We start from the raw sequence: 26,100 nt of genomic DNA, 5'->3' as shown, positions 1-26,100 counted from the left end.
CAGTCATTTTTTAGTCATTTCTATCAACTTCTGTCAGCAAACTGGAGAAAGACTGAGAATATGTGCATACATTACGCTGCATGTAAGTGCAAGCTAGCGAGAGAAAGTCTTAAATGTTTCTGAGAGTGTGAGAGGAAGTAATAAGATGAGGGGAGTGCGTTTGTCTGCTGAGAGAGGGATGATGGATTGTTGAGGAGAGGCAGGTGAACCTGTATATCTCCCTACAGCGCCGGTCATAAAGCATGGGAGCAGCCTCCTCTCCAACAACACAATGAGATCAAATAACCTCCAGTGCCTCTGAGCACAGGCGCACACATACACACGCGCGCGCACGAGGTGAACGCAGCATCAGTGGCTGGCACTGATATTCAAGTTTCGCTCTGTTTTGAAACATCCATCATATTTCTGAGTAGAAAGGAAAGCAATGAAAGCATTAAGGCGAACACCCTTTGACGCACCCCTCTGCCTATCTCTAGCAAAAACACATATATGCTTACACGTATATGCACGGGGGCGTGTGCACAGCAGCCCATGAAGTAGCAGGTGAGCAGAGGTGAAGATGAACAAGCATGAGAGGAGGTTGAAGTAGACGAACAAATCTGAGCAGGAAAGGGGAGAAAAACAAGGCAAAGGGCTCAAATGGAAGAAGGGTCGCTTGATGGGAGAGACTCTTCTGGGCTTGATGAGGAGGGAGGGGAGGAGTGTTAGGCTCCAGGCAGTGCGTGATTGTGCGTGTGTGAAAAAGTGAGAAAAAGGAAAGGAATGGCATCAATCTTGCTGAATCTGAATGGTCACTTTCTTTCATAAAAATAAACCTGTGAGCAAGGCATTTAACAACCAGCATCTATCACAAAGCCCTGACACCGCCACAGTCCTACTCCCTTTCTGTCCCTGACAGTCATTAACAGGCCTCTCTGACTTCTCTCTTTGCTTTCTTATTGTGCGTGTGCTCCCGTTTGTGTGTGTCTGTCCACATGTAAAACTCCCCACTGCTATACAATGCGTGTGGAATTTCACGCCGTAATCAGCCACAGACCGGAACACACGCCAAACAAAGCAATCGGCACAAAAACACGCCGCAACACACACACACGCAAGCGTCGTGTTGCATACACGCACTTCAAGCAACGGCTGGCGAGGTCTGGTGGGCTTTGAGATTTTTGCACTTTGCCCTCTTCTGCAGATGGCCAGTTACATGATCAGCTATGGTCCGCTGCACTGCAGCCACTCACCGAACTGTGCAAACACAGATCATGAAAACATCCACCAGCACTGGACCTGGGGCTAATTTGGGATTAGGGTGTGTGATGCCTAAAACAGCCTAAAACATGCTCACATTGATATGGAAATGCGACCAAATACCCCAAAAAACAGTTACTTTAATGGTGAAAAAAAAACTGTTTGTACATGCGCACACATGTACACGCACACACAGATATACATATGAATGGCATGCGAGGGATCTGTCCCAGAGTTTGGTTGCGCCTATCAAAGGCTCGTCTCTCCCAGAGACCAGTCGAGGCCCAGCATTGCACACTTAGCATTAGAATACATCAATGGCACAGGATTGGAGGCACGCAGGCTTTCATACTCAGAAAAACCCACCTTCAGCCTCTATCTTCCCCCTTTTTACTCCCTCTTTGGTTCATCCCACCCCCACTGTTAGCCCTCTCCTATTATCTCCCACTCCTCTTACTCCCTCCTCCACTCCACATCCTACCCCGTCTTAAGACTCCACTCCCCCCTCCTCTCCAGAAGGAAGCCTTTTTAACCGTGACCAGAACTCAGAGCTGCATGGACCGTGACCACATAGCCATACAACACCAGATAGGCTGTGTGTGACTGCATGTGTGTGTGTATGTGACTGACATAAAATAGTCATAGTTAGGGCTGCCACTGCTCAGTCACCCTCAATGTTGTGAGCGTCTGAACAGGCTGCTTCAGATCCTGTTTATCTGTGTGGGATTCACTGTCGGGCCATCAGCATTCACCCCCAAAACTTCACTGACTAACTGACAAACTCCACTTAATGGAATCAAACTTGGCCCATCAAATGTGTGTCAGTGCATGCATTTGTGTGTGCGTGTGTGCGTGTTTGTCCCATCACTTCTGTCTGTCGATACCAAGAGACAGCCTTCAGCCAGAGAACAGAGGAGAGAGAGGGGAGAAAAAAACAAGCCAACTCTCCTTTTCTCTCTAATTACAAATGACAAACCTGCTACCAAGAGTCGGTCTGGCACCTGACGACGCATGATAACCTCTCAGCTCTCTGCCAATATTCAGTAACAGACTGGAGGCTATCTCTGTGTGTGTGTGTGTCTGTGAACATGTTGACTGACAGATTAAACAAGAACACCAAATCAAACAGTGTCCTGCCCCGTGGCTCTGATTTCCAATGACAAAGCAAGAAGTCTACGGCCAATATCTCACCTGTCTTCCTCCTCTTTCCCTCTTTATTGCCCTTTTAGTTTCTCATCCTCCACTTTACTTTCATCGATTTCCTCCTTGCTTACTTCCTTCCTTGCCCTCTCCCTCTCATACTCTGCACCTTCTGCTCGCAGTTTAAAAAGTAACCCTTCTTCTCGAGATCATCCATTTCCTCCCCATTGCGTAATAATCAGGTTATCACTACATTGTGGCTTGTACTCTTACTGACTACTATCTCTAATTCCATTATAATGATCTAAAAGGCCATATACTGCGAGTGCCATGTGATATAATATGTTTAGAACACGGGGAGGCTGTAACCTGCTCTCACATCATGCGCTCTCATTTTTCACACCCTGCTCAACTGTGTTGTTTCGGTTGTCTTCTATCTGAAGCAAACTGCACAAAGTTGGTAAGAGCAGAGATGATGTACCAAAAATTTCACGTAGAATTTAATCTCTTGCGTTCAAGCATAACTTTTTATTTGCGAGAGCCACATACACTAAGTTTAAACTCGGGCAACAGAGATTGGTTGTTACTAAACTGAGTCAATCCACAGCAGTAACTTGTTCTTTTAGTTTTAAGTCCATTTGATTGTACTTCTAATAATTCCTAGAAATGTGGTATCAGATTTTATAGCACTGCTTTAATCTGACCAGTGCCACCCAATTTAGCAGTTTCCCAGTTTGAAACGACTGAATATGAAAAGATTTGGTGCAGCACAAGAAGTTTCACTCTTTTTGTCCATATTCCCAAAACAAATTAGTTTATTCCTGACACTGACTGAACAGCTGGGGGCATAATTTTTATTACAACAACTATTTTTTGTTCAGTCATATTGGAGTAAAAATAGGAGAGCAACTAAGAAAACTTTAAGGTTCCCTGGTGATTACATTTGTTTGTTGCTGTCAGAGAACTGACTGCCCAGAGGTTCAGCATGTAACTGGACGACCTCTTTAAATCACAAAGCATCTGTACAGGTTGGTTCGTGGGAGGCAAGCTGTCTCCAAACGATCGCATCTGACTCAGACTGACTGCAGTAACTCGTTTTGGAGAGGAATTTCTGTATTTCTCTTTCAATTTTGTGAGGTTCTGTCTGGACTCTGGATGTAAATAGTTATCGTGTATTTGTCTGTATGTAGACAGGAAGAGATTTGTAGCAGATCTCAACACATTTCTGATTTTCACCAATTTATCACAGTTAATTACAACATGTAGCTGCCAACTCGACCCTGTTCAGTCACAAGCTAATAGCAGACTGACGTTTCAGTCTGAAGTCCAAATTTTCGACTTTGAAATTCAAAGCATCCGCACCAACTCCAGGTTAATCCAGGTTAATCCAAGATGGCCGTGGTGAACGTAAACATTTTAAAACTTTTCATTTGTACCAGCATTGTTGTGTGTTTGAGACTTGCTAAGTCAGGTATGCACAGACCGCTGATCAGGCAAACAAACAAGTACTGCACTTTATTGGTAATGATACATGAATGCCTCTCCATGACTAAAAAGAAAAACAAATTCTATTTTTCTACTTTTGCAACTTTATTACTGGAATGTTTTTAACTCGAGAATGACGTCACTTCTTCTGCACCATGTGTCTTATTGCTATTTTATTACTATCTTGATCATTTCAAGATGGCAACTGAATTCAAGCGATCCCAGACCTGGCCGCCGTCTTCAAAGCAAGAATTTCAAAGGCAATGAGCGTGCAAGATTTTTGCATATGGTCACAATAATTTTAGCCATGCAATCTCCAACCGCTGTGCTCTCTAGTGTGACTATAGTGTTAGTTGCTGTGGAGCTTTGAGTCACATAAGTGCCACACACCCTGTTGTCTCTTAATGTGGATGTTCAAATTTGTTCATGTCGTTTTTATTGGATGAGAACTTTCTATTACAAAATTTTTGTGCAAAACTGGCAGAAATATGATTAGAATCAGAAACTGTGGTCTGAATTGAGCAAGAACTGGATGCCTGTCTTTAGACTTTTCAAGTATCTCTGCAAGCGGACACATATCAGTTGGCACTTAAAAAGTTCAATATTCAGCCCCAGAATATAAGAGCAACTTGAAATATGAAAAGAAAGAGTCAGGCAGAGACAAGGAAAAGGGCTGTTTTCACACATTCCAACTCCAGACAACATCAAGAGAGTCCGAGTATTGTCTGAAGTTGCCCTTTCTCACGTGTAGCACACAGCATGAAGTCCGCATCAGACGCGTTCTCACTACTGAAATATTAACTTTAATTTAGGCGAGGGGTGGCACCTGGGTAGTGTGTGCAGGAGGCACACATGACGCCCCCTCGCTTGCTGTGAATTCAGCAAACAATTAGCTGCACTGCTCCCACATGAGCGTTATTGTACACAGACTTTGTACCACGGAGCTGGCAAGCTGAAGTCTGTTTAAAGTCAGATCTAAGACACATACAGATCCACCCGGCAATGCCTAGAAAAGCCCAGGGCTGCAGTGCATGTGTGAAAGCTGCATCATATACACGCCAACGCTGGCCTGAATGCACAGCAGACATGGGTTCACGCTACAGGGGTGAGCTTACATTTCTTCCCATTCACACTTAGTATTGAGTTAGCATTGACACCCTGCTGAATAGTCTTGTGAAGGCACAGGACGATGCTAACCGGCAGGCACTATCACTAGCCGTTCTGGTCTTTGGCGGAATAGCCGGGGAAGCATTGATATGGTAATGCTGGGGACATTTCAGGGCCAAAGCTTGGGACCGTGGGCGCTCTGTGATCCTCCAAGCCCAAAAAGGACAGATCTCCAGGGTATTGTGATTTCCCCAGTCAAGGCCCTGAGTGATCAGGATAAGCCCGTCCATGCCGCTTTAGTGCTGTCACTCAGCCGCTATTGTGGTCATGTGAACGGCCATTTTCATCACAATTGACCTCGGTTTTGGCAGTACTGTTCGGCAGGGCCCTCCTTTCTCTATTCTTTGGTGCCCTCCCTTTCCTTCTCCTTCACCCTCCATCAATGATTTTTTTTTCTCTGTCTGGTTCTTCTTGTTGTATGCACTCCCTGTCTTTTTTTTAAGTACCAACAATTGCCAGCAGATATGCCTTATGCAGAGTTAAACTGCTCTCCCGCTCTCTGCCTATCTTCATCCATCTCCAAAGCCACATCCAGCCTAAGAGGAGAATAGCTTGGAGACTCTGATTATCTCATCTGATACTATAGCAATGCATGATGCAATACATATGTTGGGATTTACTGTTTACCTCTAGGGGAAAACACTCGAGTGTGTGCAGTGTGAGTGACATTTTACACACAGCGAGTGGGTGGTTGGGTGGCACCGTTCTTTTTTCTTCAGTCACAATTTTGCAAACAGGACTGTATGTGTGTTTCTATAAATTTGTGTGTGGCGGAGTGTGTTCTCTTTGTTCCATTTTATTTGATCAGGGCTGGTAGCAAATAACAATGTACCCCCTTGAGGAATCTATGGGGAGCAATGACAGAGATTGCCCCTGTGTAACTAGTTTTTTCTTCGGCATATGTGCATGTGTTGGTGAAAGATAGTACGTGTGTGTGTGTGTTTGTGCATGGATGGAGGTGAGAAAGCAGAGGGGAAAAATGGAAAGAACAGCAGAGGAGGAGAAAAGGGAGAAGTATGCATATGTATGGGTCTAATACATGTGGGTAAAATGTGTGGGTGGTATGCTCGTAGGCTGTGGGGCATTCACATGCCTTCTTTCGTGATTTCGTTCTGCACCCCAGTGCAACACATATACGCATATTCACACACGCACACACATATACACAAATGCACGCAAACACTAGAATGGGAGGAGAGTTCGTCTGGCTGCAAAGAACTCAGCTCCATCAACACAACACATCCTATTTCCCAACATCTCCTCCCACATCTCCCTCTCCCCCGCCACCACCTTTATTTCCCTCTCTCCCGGGAAGTGACACAGAATTCTTTTTAACTGCAGTACATTCATTACAACAACCCTGCAACCCCCACATCCTCCACGCGCCCCTCCACTACTCTCCTTCTCCCTCTCCATCGCACATGTGAAATAAAGAAAGTGGATGTAGCCACCTCCAGCAGCCGTCCTGGACTTAAAGCTTTCATTAAAAACAAGACAGGCGGTCAGGACAGAGAACTTGGCTGAGAGATAGTACACACTCATTCATATGCAGTCTTACTACGGCGGCGCTACCACATTGCCGTACCTCAAAGCGTAGGAGAAGAGAGTAGAGCCTACAGACAGCGTGGGTGTTAGCGTAGAGGCCAGGCAGCATTGCTAGCTCTCAGCCATCCTCCTCTCCCTCCACTGACAACCATCAACTCTTTTCAGTGTACTCATGTATGCACCTCATTAAAATATATAACATACATACATACATACATAAAAAAAACAAAACACATCTGAAGTCCAAACTAAAGGTCAAAAACTCAAAGGTATTCAGAGAATCACACGTGAACACGCTTAAAAACAGAGCAAGCATAGACAATACATACATACGTTTGTTAATATCCATTTCATGTAAATCAATAACTGCAGCTGCTTTATAGAAGCACTAGATTTGTATGGCTGTTATGGAGCTCCTCAGATGTATAAATCCACAAAACCACAATTATTAGTGGATTCCAGCAAGAAATAAATAAATAAAGTATTTTATAAATTGATGTATAAATTGATTATATCTATCGGTTTTCACCCAGAGAATTAGGAGACCAAATATCATTAAAGCTGTGTATTGCATTGCTTTCTCTTCCAATACGTCAATGACACACTGGCGTCAAACATTATCTGATTGATTAAAACATGCTCGAAAATGGATTCCCCAGAAAATTCGTAACAGAGTCACAACTTCACGACTCCTCATCATCGAGCTTATTAAATGAATAAGTGTAAAATGAGCAAGTTAACTAACTCACAGTGAAAAAAAAGCAATTCACAGGAGGAAAATGGTGAACAAATGAGAAAGCAAATCAGAGAGGTAATTAACTGACAAATTATTAAAACTGAATAATAATATAACGCACACACACACACACACACACACACATCTTCACAATAGATTGCAGTGAAGACTTAATACCTGCTTTTTGCCTTTTTGAGGGCATATTTTCCTTCATTTACAAAGATGCTGTTACATATTACAGATTGTGATGCCATCGCTTTAGAGGACAATGTATCCAGATAATATTTGTCATCATCAGTTTCTCTGTGATTGTCACCCCTACAGGACGTTTGTAGACATCAGGGATTAAACGATATTAAAAATTACTACTGGATTAGACACTAATATCCAGCAGTGTCGACACCAACACTCCTATCTTTGCCTCCTTCAGCTGACTTATACCTTCACGCAGCCTCTCCACTCAGTAGCAGCTGAACACTTGAACAGCAGTGAACCTTCACAAGACTGAATAACATTTTATGAGGAATTTCGTGAGGTTAGTAAAGCCTGGCCATCTTAAACGTTAAGAGACAGTGTTAATTTATCAGGATAACACAATTATTTGTGTCTAAAAAGTGTCATGTTTCTCTTAAAATCCCAGATTGGAGCAGAGAAAAGTCTACCAGCAACTAGACAAAACCAGTGGCAGCCTAACTTAGCAACTCTGTTTGATCAGCAACGAAAAAATAGAACCAAATCAGATTTTTGTCCCTAGCCTTTACAGAAATATTACAATTGAAAAATTTCTGTTAAAAATAATATAAGAACAAAATATCTTATTTAAACAATTAAACCTTCTGGAGGCATTAATTTGATATATAGGCGCAAGTAACAGACAAGGGTTTCTGCCGGGATAAACACACTTTTGAGGTTAAAAAAATGTTTTTAAATACAAAAGTAAAAGTGTATCTATCAAATGTACAATAAAAATGACATAACAATTTTTTAAAATAAATGTGATATATATAAAGAACGCAATTGTCCCGTGGAGCTATGTCACATATGATTCCGTTTAAGAAAATGTATCATTTTGAAATAAAATCATCACAGTGATGACATTACTTGACTTCCTGAGACATATTTCCTGACGGTCTATAGAATGTATTGTAATTTTTCTCTTCTGTCTCATAATTTCATAAGACACTTTAAGTCACTGGTTTGACCCAAATTTTTTGTAAAAAACAAAAAAACAAAAACGGTAAAAAACAGAATACAGAAATTATTGTTAATAATAATAATAATAATAATAATAATAATAATAATATGTTTTTATGTAGAGTATGTCTCACAGGTTTGATGCCTTTTAGCAGCCATTTTGTTAAAAGCATTTTTCCTGAAAATTTGTCACTGCTGTTACTTACTTAATGGTAACATCATTGATGCCCATCTATAGAAAAACTTTATCAAAAGCTGTTCACAGAATATTATAACATAATCCTCCTTTTGTCAGGAACGTTCAAACAAAGTCCGATATGTGTCTCCAAACGGTTTACCGTCTCCTCGATGTTACTGTGTGTGTGTGTTTTTTCCTGTCTCAAATAAAATGTGTCACAGACACTGACATGATAATAAAGTCAAATCAATGAATTTCTGTTAAACTTAAGGAATGAATCATTACTTATTTTGAAGTATTTTCATAGTTATAGCAAACAGATGGCTGCATACACCTGATTGAAAATGGTAACATATAATTTATTTTCGTATTATTTTTAATATTCTGTGACTCTGGCTACATGTGCTAAAGGTTTAAAGTAACACCAGTTGCAAAAAAGCAGAAGATGGTGTCTATAAATAAATAGGGAAAATAAGATTTAAATCTGTCATTTTTGTAAATACATAAAGTCAACGAGTTATGTAATAATGCGGTCGAAGTTAATGCCAAAAAAATAAATCAATTCTAAGACATCTTGGTGTCGCAAAAGCACATATTTTGCAGAATGACGCAAAAGCAGAGCACTACCTCAGACGACCTAAAAATACTCTTATTTTTTTTCTTTGTTGCACTAGGAGAATGTTAACGTGTTTGTCATACACACACCTTAAAGTTAGATGTTTTTTGCACTTAAACACAGTTTTGTCATTGATGTTACAATGCCTCTTAATTTTCTGTCAATTTTTTCTCCACTAGTACTGAAAACTTTACCAAGTTCTGAGTATTTTCCAGCTTATCATTACTGAGTTTGAAATGTTAGCATCTTAAATTTAACAATACAGCAAGAAACAATATAAAATTACAATTTAAGGCTGCAGATTATGATTCAAATCATCAGCTAATCTCTCAATAATTCATGTGTTTCCAACACAATTTCCATCAGCCTAAGGTAATGCTTTGAGGTAAGTTTTTTTTCCCAGTCTTCTCATCAGAGATACACATAATGGAATATATAAATAGATCACATTTTAAACTCTAAGCAAAATTTTGCTAAAAATTAATAAACTTCTTTTTTAGCCTACAACATATTAACTGTATTCTTATTGCCAACCAAAAGTAGTTAAAATAATTATTTTTAATCTTAATGATTTACTTTTTTTTTTTTAAATAAATCTGAAATACCTTGTTTTTATCCAAAACCAGACACATTTCACACAAGTCCTCAAATGAGAGACAATGAACTGATGAATCATTGTGGATTAATTTCTGTAGAATGAACTGTTTTGGTACAAAGCCACATACACACAAACGCATACCAGTTAAAACTAGTACAGAACCGCTGCATCACACTGGCATTCACCACACAAGTACAACCTGGACAAGATGTGAACACAACAAGAGGAATCCCTCATAAAGAAGCTCTAATAAATGCATACACTTAATACACACACACACGCACTGAGAGCTCATTGTCTGATGTGAAGAGAGACTTGAGAGTAGTAGGATGATGCAGAGGAGGACAATGAGGAGGAGAAGAGGAAGTGATGCCAAGAGGCCGAGCCAACAAGTGAGATGAAGAGGTGGAGGGAGGGCCGAGCAGCAGATACACGGCGAGAGAGAAGAGGAACAGGCTGAAACATCCAAGAGATGAGTGCAGAGTCTGTAGGACACCATCGATCCAGCTTTGGCAGAAATAGACAACCAGACCAAGAGCAGCACAGGCTCTCTGAGGCACACTGACTGACAGCACCATGGCTGGCCCTACACACACCAGAACAGCAGGAGCTTTTCATGCTGTACATGAACACTTAACACCCACACACAAGCATCCATGTGTATGCACAAACACATTAACAATGAAGGCACAGATAAAACCACCAGGAAATCACAGGCAAAAAAAACTGAGATTGAGACCAACATCAACAGCACGCGCATGCTTGGCAGAACTACTACATATTTTCTGATTAAAAAAAAAAAAAAATCATACAGCTTGTTTTGTGCAACACCACCTGGAACCAGTTAGCATTACGGCACAACAATCTTTTCAAGCTCATTCCAAAACTAATCCAGAACTTGTAGTCGTGATTTATGCACACAAACAAAAACAGCAAGCTATAGCTACAAATACAAACCCCAGCTTTTCCCGCCTCATTTCCAAACCAAGTTTCCACTTTTGATCACGACAAAATCTGAGGGCAAATATGTGGTATATCGTATTAAACCTTTTCATTAAAATTTGCCTGATATCATTCGTTTGGATTGTAGGGCCTCGTAAAACGATTAACAGGACACTTTCAAAAGCTACAATAATCGGACATGAAATCAATCAGATATTAGTAAGTTGGTTAAGCTTTTCCTGCTGAACATTTTTGGGGATTTTGAGCTAGCAGACAGAAAACAAGCAATCTGGTGATGTCACATGTGACTTTGGCCTCTATTAAAATGTGACAAGCAAATTTCACTTGTCCTGTTATATCACACAAATTATCTACAAATATTACACAGTCGATTAGACTTCAGATAATATATTAATTGGTAATGGAAATGTCGATTTAAGTGATTTAAATAACAATGATCTTAGTGATATAATTGCATTTCAAAATCTTTTTTTAATTAGTGCCAAGGCTGTATAAAAATGAAAAAAAGAGGCTCTGTGTAGGGCTGTGCGATATGACCAAAATCTCATATCCCGACATAAGACATCTATCGTCCGATAACGATATAAATCACAAAAATGTAACATTTTCTGTAAATTCTGTGAATCTCGGGCAGCTCGACTTGCGTGAAGTGTTTCCAGCTGGGCGTCGTGTACCTGGAGTCGAGTGTTTTAACCGATGCATGAAACTATATATTTTTAGACATAAGTTGTAACGGCTGCCGTTTTCTTTGTGAGTATTTATTACACAGCGTGCTGCGGGGAAAAGCCTGTTCTAACGTTTGAGTCTAAGGTTTATTTTTTAGCACCTGACGGCTCTTTTTTGCTTTTCATCCGTAAATACTCTGCATACTTTTTCACGTGATTCAGTTTATTTTGAAAAGTCTCAACAGGATCTTGAGCTTTATTGTGACAGGTTTATATGGAAAATAAACAAGCGGACACGCGATGGTTTTACCGTCGTTGCTGCTAATGACAACGCATAAAAATAGGCGCTTGTCCGTCTGTAGTGTGGTTATATTAAATATAAAGAGAAAGAGAGAACTTTAAGAAATTAATATAAATACTACAGTGACCATCAAATGAAAAATATTGCCGTAAACAGTTTATTTTGTGACACCACGAAACAAACGATAGCATAAAATGAAACGATAGACGTTTTTATATCGTCATCCGATATATATCGTTATATCGAACAGCCCTAGCTCTGTGTTTTCAGTATACCTGTCACATGACATTGATAATGAAAATAAATCACCAGCCCACCTAACCAACAGTACCCTTCAGTAGCCACTTGGGGACGGCTTAAACTGGGAGTTAAACCCATTAGATCAACAGGTTTAAATGCTCAAGCTTAGAGATGATATTAGCATGTTTACAACACGGCTTAACTCACTACTTTTTTTATATCCAGGCTTAAAGTTGGGGGTCACTCAGTCACACAGTGAGCGGCACTAATATGAAGCTCTCCCAACAGTGTTTGTGGTTTTAGTGACTTCTGCAGTATTATTAATTATATCAAAAATAATATGGCCTGTTAGGTGTTCAAGAAGTTTTTGCTTCAGTTTCGAAGAATGAAATTGCTGCTTTTGTTGCTCTGTTGTTTAGCTCTGTACATTGCACCCATTAGCTTGCTATCCAAGCTTGCTATTATTAGCCAATAGCAGAGCACTTCTTTTTCTCTGAATGTGGCTGCTGCAGGCTCCAGAACAATATGGTGATGACGCCGGCACTAGGCTAGAATTTTCAGTGGCTGCATCTTTTATATACAGTCTATGCGCTGCACAGATACAGAATGAAGAAAAACGAACCAAAGTGTCATGAATGCAACAACCCTCATTTCAGCCTTATCATCATGCATACATTTTCTGCAGGTGGTTTTGGGACTAAAGCAGTCTGAGTGACTGCTTTGCATTGACCCATCAGACCGGCTGATTGTCAGCTTTACTGACTGGCTGCTGTGGCCATCAGGAGCAGAGTGCTTGTGCAGCGAACATTTCTGCCTCCCTCCCTGGCCTGGCTGGGACTGATTAAAGCCTTCTGCTGAAACAAGGTCATAATTCACTTAGCCATTTCCCAATTTCCGCATAATTACCCTCCTGCTTCACAAACGCTAACACGCATGAACACACCCGCACCCGCACACATTCGCACTGAAGCTCAGACACAAACACATTTCCTCTCTGATTTGTGTCATTACTGAGAAGAGAGTGGTTAAAAGGTTTCAGAGTTGGCCTCTTAGTGACAGCTTAAATGGATAAAACCTCAATTAAAGACTCTCTCCCTCTCTACATGCTGTCTCTCTGTGGATGGAATAAGCATAATTCTGTGTCCTGTGCATTTTGCTGAAGTGAGGACCTTTTTCCCCTACTACCAGGTGCTAAAACAAACATTCACAGTCAAGACTTTCACACCGTAATTCTTCCTGTCTTACGAAAACCTGTTACAGAGAAGCTAACTTCCCGATAAAAGCTCCCATCATTCCCTCACAATTCAGATCTGATGATGTTTACGTCTTGACGAGCCGATAACGATATTCATAACTGAAGCTCAACAATAAACATCAACATTTCTACCCAGCAAGCAGTGACAGTAGTAACATTGCTCCTTCCCAGCTCCTCCTCTGTATTGTCCTGGCTGGCATCAGCTGATTCCTGGTTTGTGCAGAGTTGGATGCAAACAGCTGCATTTTTCATGTGCAAATGTATTGTCTTTATGCAGAGGAATACTAATTGTCACGTCAGTAGAGTTTATTAACGCTAGACCACTCCGCTCTGTTGTGATCAGGCTCAGCATATGGCCTTAGACTGCCGCTCTGCTGCTATCATTAGCCGCGTCACAAACACACCATTGGAGCATCTGGTGTGTGCGTGCGCGTCCGTGTGTGTCTGTGCAGGAGCTGACAGTCATTATTAGTACCCCCAAAGCCCCTAGAGCGCTGGTGGGGAATAGAATATAGAGAATGCTCACATATACTTCACACATACACACACCAAAACAGCTTGTAAACATCGCAGCCTTGTTATTAGCACCTGATTACACTGCTGGAGCTTAGACAGCGGCTCAGAGTATTATGTACGTATCAACAACAACATCAGGTGCGTGCATCTGTGTTTATGTGTGTGTGTGTTTTGTGTGCTCTGACTCCAGCTCGTCGCTACGGGACTTGTTCTCTGCGGACAATTTGCTCAAATTTAACACATGGGTGGGAAAGATAAATTCTTGTTGCACCCCATAGTTTGCCTAAAATCTACAGATAACAAGGGAAGACGGTCATTCAATAATTTGGCTGTCAAGGAAAAAGGCAATTCATCCGCTTCAAACGGCACCGTTTTAAGTTAAAGCGCTGCGTGACTCGGTGACTCTGATGTGGCCCCTCTTGTTCTTGCAACGTGATTTCTGAGGATACTCCTCTTTGCAGTCACCATTTGATTTGTGCTCACACTGCTTCTGTCCTGAGATAAACTCCAGGTTATGCTGAACATACCTCGACTTTAAGAGCATAAACAGAAAAGATGATAATGTGTTTGACTGTGTGAACTCGTGTGTGCCATTGTGCAAGTATATCATTTAAATTTTAAGGTACGTGGTGATTTGCATCTGTTTAAGCTTAGAAAGTGGTCAAGTTTGAGTCAGTGGTACAGCGGTAAGAAGAAAGCATAACTATTAGCAATGCATATAAGGTTAAATATTTTTGGAGTACGCTTAGGTGAGAGGCTAGACGACCAGGGCTGTGCCATACCATAGAGTTCACAATAACTATGCAATATAAAAGTGTCATATTGCAACGTCATGGGTTTATGTTCAACAACAAGAAACACTCACTGATACAGAAAACAATATGACAAGTCCAGGCATGTCTGAGAGGAAGAGCACCTAATATGAGAGCTACTTCAGAAACCTCCAACAAAACATGCAAGTAAACTGTTCTTGATAAAGGTCGAAACAACACACCTGTTTTAGTGTATATACACCTTTAGGGCTACAACATAAAGTTACTTTGGCTATTGTTAAACTGAACTGTTAAGTCATGTTTTACTTTTACTTAAAATTCCCAGAAAAACACTACAAGGGTACTTTTGTGCTTTCATTTGAGTGACGCTGTGTCACTGTGTTTAATGCTGTGTCACTACTATTGTAATATAATGCTGCTGCCGGCACCTTGTTTCAATAGATTCACACTTCAAAGTAGAAACGGTGACATTAGTGACAGCATCTTATTGGAAATGAAGGATGAAAAATGCCCTTCATTTACTTATACTTATAAATTCTGCTGCCTGCAAGCATCAATGAATGATCACTGTTCATTTTCATTTTTTTTTCTGTATCATCAGAAATATCATTATTGCAATTTTTTTTTAGGTATCATGATGTAAATTTGAGACTATATTGCGGCTATGTTGCCCACCTCTCCAGACAACGCAGAAATAGAAATGGTGAACAACAGACTCAAAGATGCTTAAAAAATGATTTGATTTTCTTGTAGTAAGACTCTTTCTCTGTTGAGGACCACAGAAGAGTTACTGTAATTCAAAAACACTGAGAGTAAGTAACGGGAGAGCTGACTCATATTTGTCCCTGGCTGTATTTCAGATCCTATTTTGGCTGCAATCTCTTGTGCTTTGCTACAAAAGCAATCCCACTGTTACTATAACACAGTGCAGTTTAGCAGTGAGTGTTGGACAGTGAGTAGAGTGAGACGAGTGAGATGGAGGAAAGAATTTGCACCGCATTTTGAGATCACCCAATTTTCACACCTGGCCAGAGCCCAGGTGTGACTGTCAGATTGTTGCTTTAGGAAAGTTGCATTAATTGGACAACACTCGCCCACCGTGTCTGAACACGGACTGTCCAGACAGCACTTCTGTGAGAGTATACAGTGGCCTTAACACAGAACACAGCAAGAAAAGCAATCACTCACACTCTTAGTCCCATCTTTGGTTAGACTGCAGTGGCTGGCATGTGGCTGGAAGCACCAATAAGGAAACACATGCACGTTCCAATGCCACACAAGCCCCAGCCTAGAAAAAAAATTTTAATAACAGCTTCTAAAGAAATTAATCTCAGGTTGATGCATGATTTGAGCCACACCACTGGGTCTGTTGCATGATCAAGCTTTTCTAACTCTGTTATTTAAATCAGCTTTTCCTAGTCAAACTGATTTTTTTTAATGGTATTTTAAACATCAGTGTGACTATTAGCACAGAATTTCCCCAAAAAATATGTGCTTCCTTCATAAATACACATGCACATTCCAGTAGATGTAGACATATACTGAAGCAATTAAAACTACCTTTAAGTTACAAACTGGATGAAACACTACTATACTAGTGTGATTAAATCTTTTACTAAAGGCAAATCTGGAAATTATGTGCGACGCGTTATTGATTATACCCACTGACCTACAAAGCTTCAATACCACTCACTGTTTGTAACACTAGATACAATGAAAGAGGTTTCTGTGTCCCAAATATGTGTTTGTTTTTATTAGTCAGTGTCATTAGTCACATAGGTCACTCATCCAAGACCCAACACTGACAATTTCCAAGTAAATCGATATCACATTATCAATACATACTGGTCGTATGTGGATTAGCCTTGACGTTTTGGCCAAATGATGTGCATTAGGATGTAACAGAAGTTCTTATATATACCAAAAGTCGGTTGACATACTGATCTATAATAAATACTGATTTATTCAGTATTTCTTCACGACAAGGTTGTGTAAAAACGCAGATGAAATTGAAAACTGACTCGGTCTGCAACAATACAGCATTTATGTGCAGCTCACTGCAGCCCACCAAGCTACACCTCCACCTCCCATGAGGTTGACAACCAAAAATAAATTCTCAACCAGTTAGAAACACTGGTAGTAATGTGGTTTCCTGTATTTATAATCCTTGTTTTCTGGCTACTGTTCCGAAAAAATATCAAACACATGCACCAGTTTTTAATTTTTCCTGGTCATAAAAATAGGCATATTCTTTCTGGATCGATAGTTTACTTTTCTTACCGAGGTTGTGTAGGAAGATTAATTTAGCAAAGACTGTTTAACTCAGCTCTGAGGTGAAAGCACTTCTACTCCCCAACAACACTGTGTTGGTAATTCTAACAGGGAATCTAAAAGGCTTGATAACAACAGCCTGTGCTAACCACTGAGCCACCAGAACAAGATCAGCAGTCACATAAATCAATACCAATCCTGGGTCAGATATTTGTACCTGTGAGACCTTTACTTTTTGCCAGGCTTGATCACAATTGCCGGACTCACAGTGACTCTCAGATGTGTGTTAGTAGAATTACAGCTGTAAAATTCCCCCACACCTCGCGCCCCCAAAAAGCTCTTTTTGAGTCCAACCATTACAGTGACCAGTTAGTGCTAAACCCAAGGCCAAGCAAGCACGAACGCTTAACATCAGTACTTCATTTTCACAGCAACGCTTCCGATTAGTCGATGGTGTAAGCGAGACAACATTTGAGGAAATGAAAGGGCCAATCGAGATGCAGAAAAAAAGAAAAAAAAACATGGTGGGCTCGATTTTTCGGGATTTTTGAGTGTTTCATGTGTGAGCTTTGAGAAAGATGCACGGCAAATGGCTTTGGTCAACATTTCAAAGTGTAAAAGAGGAGAGGAGAGAAGAAACAGGAAGAAAGTGTAGGTGGGGTAAGGTGAAGAAGAACTCAAAACAATGCAACATACTTTCTAGCACATGCAGTTCAAGTTTATTTGACAAAGCAGGAAATGTCACATAAAATCGACATTAAACCATAATACCACCACCTTATGAGTGCTTTCAGGAGAATGAGAGAAAGACACACAGGTGGACACACACCCTTTATATCTGGCTCATCTGCAAAGTTAAAAAAAAAAAATTGAGAGGAAAACCATTCATTTATTTTCCTCCTTTGCATCTCTTATTGCTCCTCTCACCTACCAAGCAATAACTGTCCAATCAGAAAAAATGACTGCAGCATGCACACGCATATATAAAGAGTGAGGAGCAGCGCAGGACAGAGAAGACCACTGAATCTTATTGCGCAAACAGGAGTCATCCATCACACAGGTGTTCCCTATTGCTTTTAATTAATGACATCTCTGTGTGAACGTCTGACACCACGCATGGACACACACCCACACCTGTACACCGTGTGGCCTCATGATTCGTTACTAATGAACAGTCTGATCAATGTGTCTATAGCACAGTTAGAACCCTGTGTAAGGCTTTAGCTGCAAGGGTGCACTAACACACATCACAGCTGTGGCACCTCAAACATCACGGATAGATGGGTCGTACACACACATGCACGCCACGGGTCTGGTGATTGTGAGTAATACTCTTCTTTGTGCAGCTACTTATAAATGTAAATACTGTTGTCCCGAGTAGGGTTCAGAGACCGATAGTTTTGCGTTGCTGTTGAGGAGAGTGTTGATTGGCCTGCTCGACCCTCCCGTCTGTCTTAGAGTCTCCCTCTTTCTTTCTCAGGCACAGCCGCGTGTACGAACTCGCTGCGTGGACCAGGGCACCGGCCGGGCATTATTATCATCATTATTATGAAGGCCGCCCTGCCCGTGCCCTATTACAATTCAACACAGCATCCACCTGAATTTGTCCTCCCTTCTCCAACCAGTCTCGCAGTGTTTCTCTCTCTCGCTGCCTCAGTCTTCTCATATTCCTGGCATTATTTCTCTCCTGCCTTGCGTGACGTGTCTCTGTGCACTCCGACAAGTCGGATGAATATAAAACAAGTTCCACCTTGGCATCGATTACCACACATGCACATGTGCATTGGTATGAGGAGTAAATTCTCCCTGCAACAGCTGGCTTTATTCCAGAGGTATGCATAGAGGTGACAGTGTCATGAACAAACACACACACAAGCACGCACAGTAACACACACACATAACGCACACATAGTGCCTACAGTTTCTTATGTGTTTGTTTATCCGCAGCCTAATCGCTTGAAAAATATACAACTGATAAATTAAGAGATATCAGCAGATATCTATTATGCAAATCAGTTAACTGCTGTGTTATTAAATTACACGCATACACATGTATAGCCACGCACACACTCGCGTACGCGCGCGCTCACACTCGCAGCAGTGGTTAATTGCCAGGTGGTGGAAGATAATGTGTGATTTAACGGACTGATGGATTTGTTTTTGTTTCGGTCACCCATCAATGAACACAGACATCTGTAACAGGGCAAACACACACGCACACACTCACACACACACGCAAAAAAATATGCACACCGTTACACACACATTCATGCCCAGGGATATCAGTGACAAGTGACTGATAGGCAGTGGCACCAGCCTTTGTGCGAGACGCAAACGCGGGAAATGATCCATCTTATAGAAGTTAAAAAAGTACACAGCAGCGATGTGCGTGTGTTTTTACGTGCACACACAAAGCTGCGCATGTAAGTGGGCGAGCTAGCATGCGCACAAATGTAGGGCTGCAGACCCACGTTTCTGCAAGCGTGTGTGTGTGTGTGTGTGTGAAATAGTTAATGCTTGGTAACAGTCTCAGCCTGTCTCTTGTGGTTGATGAGTGGCTTGGGGTCAGAAGCTGGTTGAGAAACTGCTGGGTCCTGAGGCTTTACAATGTGTTTACCACTCAATCTGACAGCAATACTACAGCTTATTATTGGCCTTCTAAACCTCCACACTACACTGCAAGTTAGAGAAACTCCAGGGAGGCGGATCGCCAACGGCTAAAGACACGCCAGCCAACCTTACAAATGTCGGATGTTGTACTGTTGAGTGCAGAGATTAAAATAAATGCTGGAAATAGGATCTGCGCTGTAGAAAAATGGTTCAGTAGTGAATGAAAGAGTAGATTAGACAGGCTCTCCTGCCGTTTATCTGTCTTTTATGTCCCACTGTCCATGGCCCCTTTGTCTCCTAACTCACTAAGTAGGCTGAATTGAAAAAGTTAGCCCCACTCACTGCTCGTGCATTGTCATTGTGCATGTGTGCAGTGAGAACGAGAAAGAGAGAAAAAGACAGGGAAGATCAGGGATGAGGCAGGTCCACTGAGATGCGGCTTGTTCTTTAATTAAACACAGTCTTTTATAAAAGACTCACACTGCAGGGGCTAAGAATATTCTGCCACTGGGATGAAAACAGTAAAGGCAGGGAACCTGCCGAGAAAGAGAAGACTGACTGCTGGGCTCTGCAGTGCTCGAGTCCTGGACAATAGGGTTAAAGGTTAGGCTGCTCCAGACTGCTTGAGTTCTTGCCCTGCTTTTCTAAAAAAAATAAATAAATAACAAAAAGAAAGAAAAAAATGACCACATACTGAATTTACAACAAAAAAATCAGCTGAAATTGCTTAATTGAGTTTGCACTTCACCAAGGTTAACGCAGCTCACGTTACATCGAGCTGATTGAGCCGAGGTCTGGGGTTCACGTCTCGCCTTTCCTTTATGCCTTTAAGCGTGTTTCTTTTCCATGCGTTTTACCTAAATCAACTTCTGTCTCTTATATGAAAAGCGAAGGTGGAATTTCATTAGCATTTATTATCAAATTTTTATAGAGGGGGAAAAAATATAGAAATTGAATATGAGCACCTTCCACGCGGGCGGTGCTTGGAGAATAAATACCGGCTAAAATGCATTAGCAGCAACTGTGCGTGCAATATTACTCTCTCTAAAATGTGTTGAGATTATTTTCTTACTTTCAGGAAAACTAATATTGTTTCCACTCACGTCACAACGAATATCCTCATACCTTCCGCGTCTATTACTTCACGCAGCATTTTATGTGTAGTAATTCTGCTGCGAGGTATAAATACACCTGCCTCTCTTTGTTTTATTCCACGCTGTAAACTAAAATCACTGGCCTTGAGTAACCGTTGGCGGGCAGACTCATTCATCCTCCTTAAAATAAAACAACGGCGTATTTTCCGACCTTTCACTTTGTTTATGCTTTTAATAAGCACAGTCATAAAAGAGCCGCTATTTATCCGACTGCTCATTCGAGGAGGTCGGTAAATTCTGTTGAAGAGGTAAATATCACATGCTGAGCTGCTCTGAGGGACACCTGGACACTTTGTGCACAAAGACAGGATTCACTGCAAGATGGAGCGCGAAAAGGTAGGTGTGTGCTCTCTTCTGTACTTCTGACACATAAAGCTGAGATTTTCTGACATTATTGAGACAAGCCGACTATATTAAATCTAACAACTTACTAAAAATATGGCTTCCACGTTTCATCTGTGTTAATTCAAGCACAGGACAAAGTGCCTGTAGGCCATGTTGAAACATGGCTGTTAAAACATGCAACATTTTACTATGAATTCTACCAGGAAACATAAACCCAGAGTGTGTTGCAGCAGACTGACACTTAATTCTCAAGAATCCAGTGGCAGAGCCCTGGACTCAAGAGGACAGTATTAGAAAGGCAGCTTTCCAAAAAAAAAAAGGAGGGGGAAAAGAAGAAAGACGAGAGAGAGAAAAAGCTTTTTCACTTGATTCAAGATAGGGGCGAGGAGCGAGGGATTAGGAGGATAACAAAAAGGCCAACGGACTGAGTGTAAACAAGAAAGGGGGTTAGGAAGGGATAGAAGGAGAGAGCAACTTGGAGAGGGAGCGGGAAGGAGAGATTGAATAGTGACACTGCTACAACACAATGGGGTCAGGATGAAGAAGTGCTCCTAATTGAACCAGATAGAGGAGAAGACAGAGAGAGGAGAGGAAGGCAAGAGAATCACATGTGATTTTCTTCCTTTTCTTCTCTCTGTTCTCATCCACCATAGGTGTAGCAGAGGCGGGGAGAAAAGGAGGGGGTAAAATGTTACAAGCAGAGATTGGTGGCTGAGTAGGGAACAGAAACCAAATATGTCTGACCAGTTGTGCAACAGAAGGTGTTGAAAAGATGGTTTGGAGCCACCTTGACATCACAGCAGGGGTCTGACAGAGCTGTTTGGGGCTCAAAAATAGCTTAGGAGAAACGTGAGAGGCCTGCTTAAACAGTGCCTGTGGATCTACATCATTTCTTCCATTAAGTTAAAAAAAAAAAGACAGACGGAGAAGGTGACTGCTGCAAGGCTGATAGAGGCTTTAGAAGCAAGGCTCACAAGAGAAATAAACAACTGATGAAGTTCAAGTGTGATGGTACAAATACGTCAGCTCGGGCCAGACAGAGCACATCATTTTCTTCCCTTTAGAGGGGGCAGATTAAGAGAAATAGTAGACAAACACAAACACACACTGGTAAACATAAGAAGAATGGGGTCTTACTGTATGTTAGAGCTGTTCCAGTAAACGGTATGCCTGTTGGCTGACACCTGGAGCAGGTTCGCCCAGGTGAGACTCGTTAGCACCCAGAGAGACAGCGCTACCAGAGCCATGCTCTCGGCTCCTCTCTCGGCCTCCGATCCTTTGGTCTCTCCGGCCACACTCTCGGTCCCTTCACCCCACCAACCAACGCGACTCAAACATCCCAGCAAATGCCTAACAAACGGGAGAGGGGGAAAACAGATGCTTCATGCATTCATACAAAACGTTCAAAGTCCATACCTGATGTAGTAAATAAGTGTTGGAAAAACTCAAAAGTCTATAGCGCTGTAAAGTGACTGAGAACCCTCCCCTCCTCCGTAAACCAGACCTCCTTCCCTCCCTCCCCAACAAATCCTGGGGGCTTCAAGTAAAAAAAAAACGGGGGGAGGGGGGTATTGTCCGTATGTGCGGTCCCCCCCTGCTTTTTCTGACTGAGCTGATCCTCTCTTCTCACCGGGAACTGCTGCTTGTGAGCCCGCCAGAGGAGTGTGGTAGGACGGTACTGGGTCCAAACGGGAGGTCGGTCTTTCGTTGAGCACCAAACAGCCCGGTGCGCCGGGAAAGAGTTACGTGCTGCAGATGTGGAAGGAAAAAAACAAGGCTCAGGCTACTGAAGAAAAAAATGAAGGATGAAAAAACGATGCAAAAATAAAAGACACTGAGCAAGTCCACCTCTTTTTGTCCCTAACTGTTCTTTTTCTTCTTTATCAGGATGCTACTGCAGTTCTTTTTCCGTCCAGGGATCCGAGAAACGCAAAGCACGCCACTGAGCTCTATTATCGCTGCAAACAATTCAAGCAGCCAGTTTCATTAGGTCTTCAAGACTCTTTCCGACAACCATCCTTTACGGTGAGCACCCTGCCCACCCGTCTCTCTCCCTTCTCTCTCTCTCCTCCTTCTCCGCCTCTCTCTGTTTGGTAGGCAGCACTCGTTCACTTTTTAACTCCACCCCCCGCGAGCGACAAAAGCGCATTCCTCCAATATTGTGGCCGAGCTGCAGTCCATCAGGCATCACTGCAACTTTAAGTTTTTTCTTCTTCTATTTTTGGTCAACTATTCGACCTCCACCGATGGCGTGAAAGTAAAAAGCTCCGAATCCCCCTCGGTGCCAGAGAAGTCTGCAGCGACCATCTGTATTTATACCCCCTCACCGCACTCAAACACACACACCGAAGGACGTGTGTGCGTGTGTATCCGTGAGTTGTCGGATGTTTCCGTTTATTACAAAAGCTAAAAACACGCATACACTGGCGCACTTGCAGGCCTGTTCTCCACAACTGCCCGTCTTTGATCCCCAGACACTGTAAGTCAGTTTGATACAGCGCTGTTGGACCATCATCTGCTATTCTGTTATTGGTGCAGCGCACGCAGGCTCGTCCGTGCGCTGCAGGCACTAATACACAGAAAATATACAAACTGTACCCTTGCAGATAAGTCATGTGCCAAGTCAACATTAAGTTTCAGCCTTTTTTTAATGCATGAATAGATCACATCCAGACAGTGTCTGATAGATTTTGAGTTCTTTGCATGTCCTGCAGGGACAAGGTATAATCCCCTCCCCACCACGACCACCACTTTCACCTCCACTGACACAACCATGTGTTTAAGGTGTCTGTGTGTGTGTGTGATACAGAAAGAGAGAGAGACCAGACAGGAAAGGAGACACGTGGAGAGAGGGAGAGAAAGAGAGAAATTGCAGGTAGGAGAAAGATTGTTACAGTTTTCTAGCTGCCTGCTGGGAATGAGTTGGTTAAGGATAAGTCAGAATGATTTATTGGGAGAAAAAAGGAGGGAAATGGGAAGAAGGGGCGCAAGAAAGAGAGAGAAAGGGATGAAATGCCATTGGGGAATCCCTCTGTCTTCTCCGGTACTTCCACCCCTTTCACGAGCTGTCCATTTTATCCCCCTCTGTCTCTGTCCATCCTTGCTTCCTCTCCTCACCTCCCCCCCCCTTCAGATTTCGATGAAAATTCTCTCCTCTGTGTGAAACCTTCTACCTGGTAGTTTGCTTCTGTCCTTTGTTAGCTCTGTTCCTGGTGGTGTCCAGATCTCCTCTGCTTCTCTCTCCATCTCTGTTACATCAAGGAGGCTGTTTTTTTTTTTAATAAGCTCTCCTCTTTTTCCCTTTCTCCTTGCCCCTCTGTCTATCATTCTTCCTCAGCCTGTCCAGTTCATAGATCTTGTTAGACAGTGTAGTGTCACAGCAGCACAGTCAAACATCTGGTACAGTTAATTAGTGAATATTTGGTCTCGTATTCAATCGTTCTGCCTTAATTTTAAAAGACTGGTGCTTGAACTTTGAGAAAATGATGTTCTTTCAGAGAGTGAGGTTACTCTGTGTGCTAAATATGAAAAAGGTTATTTTCAGCTCAGCATAAATTGTGCTTTCTTCTGAAGCCCTACTCCTTTGTTTTGTTTTGTTTTCTCTACCTGACCACTTTTAATTGCATGCTGCCACCATGATAGAAAACAATAAAAAAAAAAAGTTTTAAAAATAAAAACACACTTTCCATTTTCAGATTTTGTGCTAAGCTAACTGCTGACTAGCATCTTAATCAGCAGTCAGATATATTTCATTTTTCACAAAATAAGTAAATTTCCCAAGTTATTATCACACAGCCTTTATAATGTTGAACAGTTTTATTCCTGGCTATGATGCAATATTAAAAACTCGAGGGACACTTATTAACTTTTTCTGGGGGTTTAACTTTCATCTCATTGCCTCTTTATTGCAAATGAAATTTGTTCAGGTGTTATTGTGCAACCTTACAGTGGGGGAAATAATCTTTTGATCCCCTGTTTAATTTGTAAGTTTGCTCACTTACAAAGAAATGAACAGTCTCTAATTTTAATGCTGGGTTCGTTTTTATGGAAAAAGACAGAATAGCAACCGAATCGCCCTCGGTCTAAAGCTCCTCGTAAGATCTTACCTCATGGGGCGAGGGTGATCGTGACGAAATGAGAAAGATGGTGGATCAGCTCACAACTACACAGGAGGAGCTTATTTGTGATCTGAAGGCAGTTAGGACCTAAGTCACCTAGAACACCAATGGTAGCACATTATGTCGTAGTAGATCGAAACCTTCACTGCCTGCAAGATCCTCCTGGTCTAGAAAGTGCACATAGGTGCCCGTCTTTGCCGGTGAACATCTGAACGATTCACAGGAAGCTTGGGAGAAAGTGCCGTAGTGAGATGAAAGTAAAAAGCACGCTCTTTGGCATCAATAAGACACCTCATGTTTGGAGCAAGAGAAATGCTGAATATGACCCAGAGAACACCATCCCCACAGTCAAGCACAGAGGTGGAAACATTATGTCTGTTTTTCTGATAAGGGTACAGGATGACTTACTACTAATGGACGGGACCATGTGCCGTATGAACCTCATTCCCTCAGCCAGAACACTGAAGATGGGTCATAGGTCGGTATTCCAGCATGAAAATTACCCAAAACATACCACCAAAGTAAGAAGAGGAATGACTAAAGAAGAACAATAAGATCATTTAATGGCCTAGTCAGCCTCCAGACCTCAGTCCTAGACAAACTCTGTGGAGGGAGCTGAAGCTGTGAGTTGCCAAGTAGCAGCCAAGAAACCGAAAGGATTTAGAGTGTCTGTAAAAAGGAATGGGCCAATATCCCTCCTGAGATGTGTGCAAACCTAGTGACCAACTATAAGAAATGTCCTATTGCTGTGCTCGCCAATAAGGGTTCTTCCATCAAGTACAAAGTCATGATTTGCTTGGGGATCAAATACTTATTTCACTCAATGATATGCAAATCAATTTATAACTTTTATGTAATGTGGAGGGGTTTTTTCTAGATTTTTAGATGATTTTCTGTCTCTCGCCATTAAAACGAAACTATCATAAAAATAGAGACTGTTCATTTCTTTAGAAGTGAGCAGAAGTGATCAAATAATTATTTCTCCCAGTCA

General features: G+C 41.8%; 1 protein-coding gene across 2 annotated transcripts in view; it reads right to left on the bottom strand.

Annotated features, from left to right (window-relative positions):
- efna3b (ephrin-A3b) overlaps positions 1-23,049 on the bottom strand; it is a 71,077-nt gene extending 48,028 nt beyond the window's left edge. The window contains exons 1-3 of one of the 2 annotated variants that reach the window (XM_063487714.1): positions 22,840-23,049; positions 22,622-22,740; positions 22,129-22,341 (exon numbers count right to left, since the gene is read on the bottom strand). In XM_063487714.1, the coding sequence (XP_063343784.1) occupies positions 22,129-22,238 (110 nt within the window). In that variant the 5' untranslated portion in view covers positions 22,239-22,341; positions 22,622-22,740; positions 22,840-23,049. Of the gene's footprint in view, positions 1-22,128; positions 22,342-22,621 lie in introns of both variants that reach the window. The other variant, XM_063487713.1, reaches the window with a different exon arrangement.
- Between the last annotated feature and the right edge of the window lie 3,051 nt (positions 23,050-26,100).

The sequence above is a fragment of the Pelmatolapia mariae genome, linkage group LG10_11 (assembly GCF_036321145.2).
Source record: "Pelmatolapia mariae isolate MD_Pm_ZW linkage group LG10_11, Pm_UMD_F_2, whole genome shotgun sequence".
NCBI classification, from domain to species: domain Eukaryota; kingdom Metazoa; phylum Chordata; class Actinopteri; order Cichliformes; family Cichlidae; genus Pelmatolapia; species Pelmatolapia mariae.
The sequence above is the reverse complement of the archived record's forward strand: the minus strand, read 5'-3'. Positions and strand labels throughout refer to the sequence as shown.